The sequence below is a fragment of the Grampus griseus genome (assembly GCF_964374135.1).
Source record: "Grampus griseus genome assembly, chromosome: 4".
Lineage (NCBI taxonomy): Eukaryota > Metazoa > Chordata > Mammalia > Artiodactyla > Delphinidae > Grampus > Grampus griseus.
This window is the reverse complement of record NC_138997.1, coordinates 58,161,842-58,176,253: the sequence shown is the minus strand read 5'-3', so window position 1 is coordinate 58,176,253 and position 14,412 is coordinate 58,161,842. Positions and strand designations below refer to the sequence as shown.

Genomic DNA, 14,412 nt, shown 5'->3' with positions numbered 1-14,412 from the left:
TGCCCTGAGAGTATTGGACAATTCCACTAAACTCAGGCGCTAGGGACATTACTGTTGTCAAATATGTGGCATATTTGATAAGCATCACTAATGATTACCACAATAATGTAGTAAATACTTAATGGTAATGTAATAGTCTAAGGTGGATAATTCCTGTGTCCAGGTTTTCAGTTTGAGGGTCAAATACTAAAAAATAATAAACTAGAAATGATTCCAGGAGGTAAATACTCAGAGAAGCAAAAAGAAGCACATTTAATTACCTTAGGTAAGGGCTTTGCAGGCTTGCAGTGCAGTCCTCCAACAAATTCAACATTAGGTAAGTAAGGGAATGGAAATTCAAAATCCCAGTATGTTCGAATCAACCACATTTCAGCTTTCCCCATAATTTCACATAATGTGGTACGTTTTCCTGAACAAAAATAAAAGACGATAGAGGGAAAACAATCTGATATGTTAAGTGGGACATGTTTTACGATAGAATTTTCTAAGAAAAATCTTTAAAGAAGCAATATTAGTTCTATGCAACCCATGAGAAATCAATAGGACTTTGCCCCCCAAGAGTACACAATACTGAGATTATGAATAACCAAACACAGATTTAAGTATGGAACAAGGCAAAAGCCTGCTGCTTTCTCTCTGCCAACAGACTCTTTCTGCTTGAGCATACCTGAGTCCCACTCCAAGCTCAGAATCAGCATGTGCTCCTAGCAATGAACAAGAAATTCAGCCAGTGATCCCAGCCTACTATGGTAGAGTCTCCTCCTCTTCTGGAATTCCAATTTATCTCATCCTCATTGCTCCAAAACCTCTGATATCTTTTAAAAACAGCTTTTGAAATGTATCCATCTTTTCTTCTGGTGTTTGGGACTATGCTTCCATACTTATTATATCCTATCAGGAATGGAAATCTTTTCATAAACATTTAAAAGTGATTATTCCTTTGCTGTACATAATTATAGCTCCTGTTTTACAAGACTTTGTCCTCTTTGGTGAAGAGAGAGCACTGCATAATAATTTGGTGATGAAATATTTGCTATTTTGACATATTTAGCTGGTAAACAGTACAAAAGGGTTACCTTTGAACTGAAGTGGAAACCAAGTGAACATTAACAGAATAAGAACTCAGATTAGTGACTCTGAATTAAATCATTTTACTTAGTTGGGAACTAGAGCTTCATTTTTGAATTCTATTCAATTACTGTGGTATAAAAACCTTACCCAGAGTTTTGGTGTCCTTTTGAAATACGTACTCCATATCACTGATAGGAGGAAACTATAGCTATCTGGTTTCTCACTGCATGGCTTTTTGAATATTCTCCTTGATGTTCTAAGTGTGGTAAAGTTTTGATCAGAAAATATAAGGGTTTTGATCTTACCAGGACAATCTATCTATGTAAGAGATCACAAGCAAATCTCAGTAATTTAGGGGTTTTATTCTGGTAATGACAAAAGTATTCAAAATCCAGTTTCAGACCCAGTACAGACCCCATATTGGAGCCTTATTTGTATCAGCCATGGGTATAATTTTATTCTCTTTGTGTGATGCTTTACACCCACGCTTTTCTTAATGACAGTTTTATTGAGGTATAATTTATATACCGTACAATTCTTCTTTTTAAATAAACTATTGAGTAGTTTTTAGTACATTTATAACATTGTGAAACCATCACCATTATTAAATTAAAAAAATTTTTATTACTTGCAAAAGAAATCCTGTATCCATTGGCAGTCATTTTTCATTTCTCCCTCTTCCCAGCCCGTGACAACCACTAATCTACTTTTTGCTTCATTTGCCTATTCCAGAAAAACCCTATTTAACTTAATATAAATGAAATCATATACTATGTGGTCTTTTTTGCTGCCTTCTTTCATTTAGCATAATGTTTTTCATGGGTCATCCACGTGGTAGCGTGTATCAGTATTTCATTACTTTTTGCTGTTGAATGATATTTTTGTAAGGATATACGTCATTTTGTTTATTCATTCATTAGTTGGTGAACTTTTGGGTTGTTTTCATGTTTGTCTACTATGAATAATGCTGCTCTGAGCATTCATGTATATGTTTTCTGTGGACATATGTGTTCATTTTTCTTGGTTATAAACCTAGGAGTAGAATTGCAGGGTCATATGTTTGGTTCACTTTCTTTCATATCAAGATGATATCTTTTTCCTGTTAATTCTCCACTACTGATTTAGTAATCTGGTGTGATTAATGCATCTTATTGAAATGAAGATAATATTGTAGGAGAAATAAAAAAATAATTGATCTGAATAAGGAGATTGTGAGAAAATATGTCAAATTTGGAAAAACTTTTCCAAATTTCCAAAAGCAATGCCACATTTGATATAATGCTGGGGCATTTGTTGAATGATTAAAGGATTATTTACATCTTCAGGAAAGTGTGCCTACATTTTATTTTGTTATTATTGATTTATTTTGGACTTTTTTGTTCAGACACTGTGAAGTTAAAAAGTTGGTGTGTATATTTCTGTCTGGTAGAAAATATCATCCCCTAAATTATGATTTTATTGCCCTATTAGACATTGACCATTTTTGTGTCTAACCCAATAGTATTATCCTAACATTCCTTTGTCTCCCAAAATGTTATATTAATATTTCCTCAAAATATGGTTTGAACTAGATACCTTCTTACTTGTTTTCTCCTCAATTATTTGAACATATCTATGACATGATTCAATTTATAATTGTATAAGTTATGAGTTACAGTTTTGAAATTTGAAAAATATACTTGGAATACATTTTATAATGGAGATACTAAATTGATACTGAATGATAATCTATATCTAATAGCATTTTAAAATTTATGAGAGTAAAAGAAATTTGTTTCTTCTATTTACCAAGACTTTATTATTCTTTCTCAGATTATTGATATATTCCCCAAAAGAATGTTCTAAGGTGCCAAGAGCTAGCAAGGAATCAGAGACAGAGTTGTGTCCTATAACTTATGTCTCACTATAAAAGAGCTTCCAAAACTGAGTACAAAATTGCTGGAACCAGAGGTAAACAAATAACTTCAATACACCTATAGATCAGTCACTGCTTGATCCATGGCTCAGAAAATGTCACTAGGATGAGATTTTAAGTTATCTTTTTTCGGTTTTGCCTTTTGCAGCTTGGACTGTGACTTTGGGTAAGTGATGGGTACAGCAGTTTCTGTCCACATTTATTTTTGTTTTAGGGTCAAGTCTAGAGATATAAGCACCTGTTTCTGTCACAGAGTGCCCAGAAAAATCCTCAGCGCAACATGTCGACCTTGATTAAGTCATATGCCTTTTTTGAATATATGGCATATTCCTGGGCAGCATACTTCATTAGAAGCACTCATATTGTTTGTGAGTTGTTGAAGAAATAATTTCTCAGAGGAAATTTTTAACAGATATCCAAAAAAGAAAAATGGAAGTGGTTACATAAAATAATAGATCACAACCAAAAGGGTAAATTTTAATTCTTTAGGAATAAAATTAATTTTTAGTAATGATAGGGTATTAGAGATACTTCTGTTAAAATACGTACCAAAGAAAACACTTTTAAAATTCATATGGAAGTGCAAAAGACTCCAAATAGCCAAAGCATTTGTGATAAAGAAGAACAAACCTGGAGGCATCACACTTTCTGATTTCAAGCAATATTTTAAAGCTGTACTAATCAAAACAATATGGTACTGGCATGAAAACAAACCCATTGATCAGCCCAGAAATAAGCCCATGCATATAAGGTCAACTAATATTTCACAAGGCAGCCAGAAATAGTGGAGGAAGACAGTCTTTTAAATAATTTTCGCTGAAAAAATTGGATATTCACATGCAAAAGAATGAAACTAGACCCCCATTTTACTCTGCTACAAAAATTAACTTGCAAAGGATTAAAAACATAAATATAAGACCTGAAAAACCATAAAATTCCTAGAAGGAAACATGGGAGAAAAGCTCCTTGACATGGGTCTTAGCAATAATTTTTAAAATATGACACCAAAAGCATAAGCAATAAAATTAAAAATAAAAAAGTGAAGACTACTTCAAATTAAAAAGCTTCTGAAGAGCAAAAGAAATGATCAACAAAATGAAAAAGCAACCTATGAAATGAGAGAAAATATTTGCAAACCATGTATCTGATTTGTCATTACCACCCAAAATGTCTAAGGAACTCATAGAATTTGACAGCAAAAAAACAAACAAACAAAAATGCAAATAATTCATTTAAAAAAATGAGCAAAGGACCTGAGTAGACATCTTTCCAAAGAAGATATTCAAATAGCCAACAAATACATAAAAAGGTGCTCAGCATCACTAATCATCAGAGAAAGGCAAATCAAAATCACAATGAGGAATCACCTCACACCTATTAGGATAGCTATCATCGAAAAGACAAGAGTTAACAAATACTGGTGAGGATGTGGAGAAAAGGGAGCACTTGTGCACTGTTGGTGGGAATGTAAATTGGTGCAGGTACTTTGGAAAATAGTATGGATGTTCCTCAAAAAACTCAAAATAAAATTCCTACTGTACTCTCATGTCCATTGCATCATTATTTACAATAGCCATAATATGGAAACAATCTGTTTTCCAATGGGTGATGGATAAAGAAAGCATGGTTATATAAACAATGGAGTAATATTAAGTCATGAAAAAAAGGGACAACCTTCCATTTGCATAAACAAGAATGGAACTTGAAATTGTGGTAAATGAAGTAAGTCAGACTGAGAAAGACAAATACTGTTTGATATCATTTAGATGTGGAACTTCAAAGAAAAAAAAAGAAAAAAACGTTTCAGAGAATAGATTTGTTGTTGCAAGATCCTACGGTTGGAGGGTGGGCACTATAGATAGATAAAGGTGGATGAAAGTTATAAACTTTCAGTTCTGGGGATGTAATGTATAGTATGGTGACTATAGCTAATAATACTGTATTGAATATTTGAAATGTGCTAAGAGAATAGATCTAAAGTTTTCATCTCAAGATAAAAAAGACTTTTAACTATGTGTGGTGATGAATGTTAACTAGAGTTATAGTGGTGATCATTTCACTATATGTACAAATATAAAATCATTATGTTGTCCACCTGTGATGAAACAAAATGATTTTAAGGCAGGACAAGAAAAATTTAAAGTAAAATTTTCTCTGCCATTTGAGCTACTACCCTGCTCCCCTTTAGTGTCCATTTTGCATCTGCATTGTACATTAACAAGATCTCCTTAGAAGACACGGGAATGTCTGCTCACAAACAAAACAAAAATGAAACAAACAAAAAAGTCAGTTTCCTCCTGGTGCCAACAAGGTAACTCCTTAGGATATAACATTCCTTCCTTAATCCCCTAAAGGGTCACAGTAACTCATTACTCGCTTTGTTGGCCTATGTAAACTGTCAATACATTACTCTGATGTATAACCCTTTGATGTAAAAACCTTTGTCTCAAAAACATATAACTGTGCTTTGACTTCTAATGGGTGAAACATTCCTCAGAGCTTTCTGAAAGACTGTCTCCTGGGTTATAATCCCCACATTGGCTCAAATAAAGTTGTCCATTTCTTAGATTGACTATTGATTAACTTTTTCATCCACACCTGAAACTAATACAATGTTATATATTAATTATATCTCAAAAAATCTAAATAATATAAATAAGATACTGCTTCCTCTAAGATAACTAATATACTATGCAAAATCATCCTTAACACAATTAAATAAAAGTTTCTTTAATAAAAAAATCAATTATGCAAAAGGAAAATTAAAGTGGTTACAGACTTGCTTAAATTGAGAAAAGCTTTGTGCTCAGGGTCAAAGCTCTCTAGTTGACCTCTAATGCAATTATGAATAGAACAATAACAAGATAACAATGGGATAAGTTTAAAAGTCTAGAAACATGGTCCTTTAGAGAAAAATCTTCCTTGTTTCTCCTTTTGAAGACAAGAGCAAATGAAATCAAGATATATTTATTTATTTTCCAGTTTCATGCTTACCACTTTCCAACCCCAGGAATCAGTCAATCAAGCCTTGATAGGATGCAAACAGAAAGCCTGAGAGACAGCAGGTTAATCAGAAAGAAAACAAGTGTATAAAAGGAGAAGTAAACAAGAGAGAAGTAGTCTAAGGTTATGGAACTTAAGCACACATCAGATTTGGCTTTTCCAGATACTCTGGAAAAAAAATTAGTAGCATCAAATAGAATTTATGGACAAATATAGAGAATATTCCTTCTCTGATATGTTTGCGGTACTCAATGATCTAAAAAAAAAAAAGAAAAAGAAAAATTTAAAAAAAGAAAGAAAAAGAGCTGTTTTTATTGTTTTCACTCAAAACAGTTAAGCAACAGGAGCTTGGGTCCTCACTTAAAAAAAAAAAGTCTTTTGTAAGTTTTCCTACAGTCAGATAAATATTCACATTTTACATATGAAATATGAATCATTATTACATGCAAATTTCTCTTACCTAAAATCTTGCTGTAATACTCATCCCATTCTGCAAATGCATAGTATGAAGACATCATATCACTCATTGTATACAATAACCAGTTCTCCAGCCTCTGTATAAAAGTCATGTTGTCTGTCAGTCTTGATGTGATGCCAGGAACATATGAAGAAGGCATAGGAAGCCTGGCACACAATCTCTCAATGACATTCCCATAGGAAAACCGAAAAGAGTATATAAACGGAATATTGAGGAGTTCAGCCACCAATTCCCCACAAAAGCTTAAAGGGTCAGCAATACAGATATCAAATTTAGCTGCCTGTAGCCTGCTGAGTAAATCCTTGTTTGTGACAGCACTGTCACATACTCTTTTAGCTGATGCTAAAAAATTTTTTATAACTTTTGTCATTTTCACTTGCCTGTCCCACCATGAAAGTTTCGGCAGTTCAAAAGAAAGTGTATAGAGATCAGCACTGAATTCTTCCATGAAACTTTCTTTACTTATTGAAAGTTGAAGTATCTCCACATTAAAGGGAATCTTGGTATGATCAAGCAGAGAACTTGTTGAAGGTACCAGGATGGTTATCTCATGTCCATGAAGGTGGAGTTCTTCCAGAATAACTTTTAGATTAATCCAATGACTAAAATCCATGGGCCATACAAGTACCTTCCCAGTCCTTCCAAAGTCAAAGAACCATAGATGCAGCATGAAAAGGACACAGAAGCCTTTCACAGTCTTCATGATATTAAGTTTGCTCAAACTAAATCTGGGCTTAAACCAAGTGCATGAAACTCACAATCCAAAGATTTGTACTTGACCCTCCCAATCAATTTATAGTAGGTTGGGCTGAACTTTGAGTTGTGTACTTTGTATTGAGGAGTAAAATGAAATGCAAGTGCCTTGATGGAAAAAAAAAATGTCAATAAAGTCAATAAAATAAGTTAGGAAAAAACAAACCTCAGAATGAGAGTTACCAAACTTCTTTTAGAGGATATCAAAAAAAGGGTGTGTGAAGTTAAACACAAATCCATAATAATTTCTAAATAATATTAAGAAAATCCATCATCATCTGATGCATATTCAAATAAGACTAGATTGTTTGGATCTTTTTCTCTGGTTTTATTTGAATGTTCTTTTGAACAGAATGGTCTCTGTAGTGTTTCTCATACTGATAATTCTGCCAAATATTGCAGATAAGAATGAGGCCATCACTTACTGCCAGAAGGAGAGAATATGCACACTTTGAAATGTTAAGGCAGGGAGATTTAGATCCAAATGTTCTGAAGCTAAATTCAGTGCCTTTCCTGCTAAATCACATCTATCTTTAAGAGAAGAAGAAAAAGATATCTTTTTACTGTTATTGAAGATAGGAGTTCAAGTTCTGGTTCTCATCAGATTAATGTTATATCGAGAAGAGATATCTTAGAATGCAGAAGTCATGAAGAACATAACTAGATAATCTTATCCTTCCTTCCAGCACATCCAATTCTATTTTCCTTGCCTTCCTGTTCTAAGATACTTTTTATAATGTAAAATTCCATTTTTTGCTTGGATCTTCACCACTGGAAGACACTATACCATGTAGAAATGTATTCAATGATATTTAGGACAATAACTTCATCTATAATCCTTTTGCTTAAAAAGTTGATTTTCCTCAAGCAATTAATCAATAAGAATATATGATGATAATAACATTATCATGAGAATAACTGGTCCTTAATAAAAATATAATTGTGTAATTATTCAATTGCTTACTATTTCTATACATTCTACTCACAAATTATAAATCAACCTATTTTCATTTGTAGTCTTCACTGCATCTATCTGACTCTAGTCATTTTTATATCTAACTTTGACTTACTGCAATACCCTTCTGATATCACTGCTTCAACTTCTGCATACCTGCCACTCACTCTCCATAGAGAAACTTCTCTGATTTTCAAAAAAAAATCTGTTTCAGAAATTATCATACTTGAGTAAAATGCTTTAATAACTTTCTCTCATCTATACATTAAAACCTATACTCTCTGAAATGACCCACAAGATCCTGACTTGTTTTCTAATCTTATGTTGTTCCACCTCCATTGATATCAGCTTCCTTTGAGGTTTTCATGGTAAGAATTTCTTTTCTGTAGTGACATCAGCAAGACTGCAGAATAGGATATCTCTACTGTCATCCCCACAGAGAACAGTGATTTTGGCCTTCCCCCAGGGGTGAGCATAACTTTCTGGGAATCAGAAAGTCTAGTGAAGAAGTTTTGTTCCACTACTGAAGCAAATAATTCCAAAAATGTGTGCATTGAAGAGGGTAAGAAGAATAGTTTCATTTTTCTGTGTCATTCCTTTCCACATTATTGTGGCTTAGTGCCAGGAAAGATACATGTGAAATGTAATGTCTCCCACAGGGGAAAGTGAAGTTGTATGAGTGAGTGCCTGGTTTCCCCAGCAATAAGGAATGTACACTTTTTCCTCACCTTACCGAGATTACTGAGGTGATCTGAAAAGCGTAGGGGCTACGAAAGGCTGGGATCATTGCCAGGCCTTAAACTCATCAAAGCACTGCTACTAACCACTTTGTGATTCTTCCTGCTAAACCATTTGTGGACTCCATCAGGATTCCCACCATCTCCTTGGGCACCTCATCTGCAGACCCCTCTGAGTGACCACAGGTTTCTCCAGTGCTTCGTGTACCTCACCCACACCACTCTGCTCCTCCTCCCTGACCCACAGAAATGTATCCTTCTGTGCACTGCCATGGACAGCAGGAATTAGCAAGTGCAGAAATCAGACCCATGTCTGCTGGATTGGAAGAATACTCACAAACTAACATTTCAGGACTCAGTACTAGGGAAAATAAATGGAAGATTCTCAACATGTGGCTTGCATTGTGGGATCAATAGGAGACATACAATTGAAAGAAATCCCCCACAAGAGGGAAGGAGCAATGTGGAACAGACGTATCCATAGAAATGTTCTGAGAAAGTCTAAAAAACACCTCATATCAGACAAAGAAATACCCATTGGAATATTATTGGATTTCTCAGTAGAAACTTCACAGTCCAGGACAGAGTTGGTTCGTATATTCAAAGTTCTGAAAGACAAAATCTGTGACCCAAAATATTTTACCTGAAAATGATGTCCTTCAAAAATAGAGATAAATAATTTCCCAGAAAAACAAAATCTGAGTAAAAAATTACAGACCAATATCTTTGATGAATATAGACGTAAAATTTTTCAATAGGACATTAACAAACCAAATTAAACAGTGCAAAAAAAGGGACCATACACCATGATCAAATGGGATTTATCCCTGGGATTCAAGGATGGGTCAACATAAGTAAATCAATAATGTGATACACAACATTAAGAGAATGAAAAATAAAAATTATGTGATCATCTCAATAGATGCAAAAAGTTTGGAAAAACAACATCTTTTCATGATAAAAACACTTAAACTCGGTATAAAAAGAACATGACAACATAATAAAGGCAATCCATGACAAACCCACAGATAACATAATAGCAAATAATAAAACATTGAAAACTTTCCCTCTGAAGTTTCACCAGGAACAACAAATATGTTCTATTCAACAGAGTATGAGAAGTCATGGCCAGAGCAATCAGCCAAAAATAAATAAATAGATAAATAAATAAAATAAATGACATCCAAATTTGAAAGGAAAAAGTAAAATTGTGTTTCTTTGCAGATGACATGATCTTATATATAGGAAATTCTAAAGACTCCACCAAAAAAACTGTTAGAAATAATCAGTGGATTCAGTATATTTTCAGGATAAAAATAAACATAAAAGAAATAAGTTGTGTTTCTATACACTATTAACAAAACACCTAAAAAAGGGACAAAGAAAATAATCCCATTCAAAATGGCATAACAAATAATAAAATACTTAGGAATAAATTTACCTAGGAGGTGAAAGGAAAGTTCTGTACACAGGAAACTATGACATTTTTGAAATTAATAGAAGAAGACACAAAAAATTATAATGATATACAAAGTCATGGATGAGTAGAATATTGTTAAAATGTCCATAATAACCAAAGCGTTCTCTATTTAATGCAGTTCATATAAAAATTCCAACGCATCTTCACAAAAATAGGAAAAAACAATCCTAATATTTGTATGGAGCCACAAAACACCCTGAATTGCCAAAGCAATCTCAAGAAAGAAGGACAGAGCTGGAGGCATCACACTTCCTGATTCAAATTATATTACAAAGGAATAATAATCAAAACGGTATGGCACTGGCATAAAATATGCACATAGACCAATGGAACAGAATAGAGAGTTCAAAAAAAAGCTGTCATAAGTAAGGTCAACTAATATTTGACACAAAATCCAATAACTCTAAATGGGGAATGGATAATCTCTTCAATAAATGGGGTAGGAAAACCAGATCTCCATAGGTAGAAGAATGAAACTGAACCCCTATACAACACCACTCACAAAATTAGCATGAAATGGATAAAGAATTAAATATGATAACAAAAACTGAAAACATTCCTAGAGAAACAGACAGGAGAAATGCCCCTTGACATTGGTCTTGGCAATGATTTTTTGGATTGACACCAAAAGCACAGCAACAAGAGCAAAAATAAACAAGTGGGACCTTATCAAACTAATAAGTTCTGCACAGAAAAAGGAAAAATCAACAAAAGAGAAGGTAACAGACAGAATGGGAGAAGATATTAGCAAATCATATATCTGATAAGATATTAATATCCAAAATATAAAAAGAATTCATATGTCAAACCCAATCTCCCAATTTGCTTTGCTGTACAGCAACTAACACAACATTGTAAATCAACTATATTCCACTAAAAATTAATTAAGAAAAAAACTCATACATTTAACAGTAAAAAAAAAAAATCTAATTTAAAAATGGGCAGACACATTGAATAATTTTTCCAAAGAATACATATATATGACCAACAACTACATTGAAATGTGCTCAACATTTTTAAAGATCACAGAAATGCAAATCAAAGCCACAGTGATATGTCACCTCACTCCTGTTAGAATGGTTATCATCAAAACACAAAGTATAAAAAGTGTTGGTTAGGGGGCTTCCCTGGTGGCGCAGTGGTTGGGGGGTCCGCCTGCCGATGCAGGGGACGCGGGTTTGTGCCCTGGTCCGGGAGGATCCCGCATGCCGCAGAGTGGCTGGGCCCGTGAGCCATGGCCACTGAGCCTGCGCGTCCGGAGCCTGTGCTCCACAGCGGGAGAGGCTGCAACGGTGAGAGGCCCGCGTACCGCAAAAAAAAAAGAAAAAAAAAAAGTGTTGGTTAGGATGTGGAGAAAAGAGAACTCTAGTATACTGTTTTGGGAAATGTAAATTAATATGGCTACTATGGAAAACACTATGTAGGTTTCTCAAAAGAAAAATAAAGCTACCACATGATTAAGCAATTCTGCTTCTGGGTATATATCCAATGGGAATGGAGACAGAATCTTGGAGAGATATCTGCACTTTCATGTTTATTTCAGCATTATTAACTACAGCCAAAATATGGAAACAACCTGAGTCCATCAGTGGATAAAGTTGATGTGATACATTGCATACAATCAAAAATTCTTTAGCTGTGAGAGAGAAGGAAGTCTTTCTTTTTGCCACAACATGGACGGACCTTGAGGTCATTATGTTAAGTTAAATAAGTCCGATAGAGAAAGACAAATACTGTATGATATCACTTATATATGGAATCTAAAAATGCTAAACTTATAGAAACGGAGAATAGAATGATGGTTTCCAGGGGCTGAGGGTTAAGGTAAAGGGGGAGAAGATGGTCAAAGGGCACGAACTTCCAGTTATAGGATGAATAAGTTCTGGGCATTCAATGTACAGAATGGTTATTGTTAATAGTATTGTATTATGCTTGAAAGTTGTTAAGTGAATAGATTTTCAGTTTTCTTACCACAAAAGAAAAGAATGATAATTATGTGATGTCATAGAGGTGTTAATTAATACCAGTATATATTTGTAATATATAAGCATTTCAAATCACCTCAAAATTATACGTTGTGTCAATTTTATCTCGATAAACTGGAAAAAATAAAATTTTAAATAATGCTTAGATGTCACTAAAAATTTCTCTGCATCAACGCTTTTTCAGAATTATATTTGTCATGAACTACAGAAGAGTTAAAGAACTTTGACCCAGAGCCAACAAATTTATCCATTATCAACATTACTCTCTCAATATTATTAGGTGTTTACTGGCCTGGATGTACTTTAGCAGGAATAAAAGGTGTTTACTTTGTTCTCCTAATCTTAGTAAGTTTGGAAAAACAAAAGGGTGTGCTTTCTCTTGCATATGAGTTCAGCAAGTCACTGAATTTCTACATTACAAAAATTCCCTTTTTGTTAGAAATCTTCCTCAGTTTCTGCTCCCATTTGTCTACTCAAAGACTATTCCAAGTTGGTTAAACTGCTTAGTAATTAAGTCATTTAAGGTATTGACTCCATTTCTGGCCATGATAGGGTTAACAGGGACCAGACTAACCCTCTGCCATGAGCAAATAGAAAACTGGACAAATTATACGTAACACTATTTTCAGTTATGAATATCAGGCATCACAGAAACATGACAACTAAGAGAAGGGAAGCTAATGATGTGAACCCTAAGATCACTATAGCTTTCTGACTGTAGCCACTTTTGAGATTACATTGCCCCAAACAGAATCAACAGCAGAAACTGGGGGTATCAATGATTGAAGAAAAAGAAATTAGAATTTGAGGCGAATTGACATCTAGAATAGGAACAGCATAATTTGGAAATTCAAAATATCCCATACTGTTTTCTACCAAATAAGTAAGCTACTCATAAGACTTTGTGTTCACACGCTGAAGTCAATTTTCACCCATGGCCTTAAAATATCTTGATTTTTTTACCATTTTTATATCTTTCAGTGTTATGAACTGTTAAAATTGCTAAAATTCCTGGTTAATGGAATGTGACCTTTTTGCAGTTAATAAGATAAAATATCTTATTAACTTATTAATCATGCAGTTAATAAGATAAAATAATTCCTAGTATATGTGACTATTCCTGTCAGGGTAAATAGCCAGTGTGGAAGAGATCCAAGTTAGGAAATTGGCCCCCAGTATCCAGTTGGTCTACTCATACAACAGTGCCTTATCAGGAACTCAGTGTTTAATTAGATTCCTAGCAGATGTGATCATCTTGATACTCAGTTAGGGAGTAGTTACATAAGCCTTGGTAAACAGGAGCCCATATGTTGGAGCCCATGCATAGCTCCACTCACTGTCACCACTTTGTTAATTTGTTCTAGGGACAGGCACTGGGGTGGATGATAATAAAGGCTGTCTGATGTGACCTGGCTGGGTAATTTTGCCTACTTTATTGCTTATTCCCTATTCTATGATGGATAATCTCTGGTAGGAAATAATATTCTGTCCTATGGTTGAATGTTCCATCTCTAACAGGGTCCCATAGCATGCCAGGGGTTGTTTTTCCAAACACATGTAATTCTTCAGTCTAGATGACTTTGTAATGCTGTGTTGTGATTCTGCCATTAACCTTGGCAGAGATTCCATACAGTGTCTTTTCTCACTATTGATGTATTTAATACTATAAGGTCTACCTAATATTATAGCCCACCACAGGCTACACCAACTGCAGAGTTCTGTTCTGCTATGGGCCCACTCAAAACTGGTAGTGTTTTGTGTTACCTGGCATATGAGTCAGAGGATGGAATACATATGCTTTCCCCAATTCCTGGAAAGGCCTACAAATAACTACTGTTTTTTTCTCTTTGTAGAAAGAAAGGCAAATACAAAAATCTATTCTCTTTTGGAAATCATGTCCTCAAATACCCCTGATCACTGGATTCCAATTAATGTCACTGATGTGGCAGATCACACTTGAATATTCATAGGGTTTATCTCCCACTTTCTAAGGTGCATGTGACTTACACAGGTGTCCAACATAATAGTCACTTCT

At 34.3% G+C, this 14,412-nt stretch overlaps 1 protein-coding gene across 1 annotated transcript in view; it reads right to left on the bottom strand.

Annotated features, from left to right (window-relative positions):
• The window catches only part of LOC309821623 (UDP-glucuronosyltransferase 2C1-like), a 36,603-nt gene extending 29,388 nt beyond the window's left edge, over positions 1-7,215 (bottom strand). The window contains exons 1-2 of the mRNA XM_082653109.1: positions 6,450-7,215; positions 261-409 (exon numbers count right to left, since the gene is read on the bottom strand). Coding sequence (XP_082509235.1) covers positions 261-409; positions 6,450-7,170 — 870 coding nt within the window. The 5' untranslated portion in view covers positions 7,171-7,215. The remainder of the gene's footprint in view (positions 1-260; positions 410-6,449) is intronic.
• Positions 7,216-14,412: the final 7,197 nt, after the last annotated feature.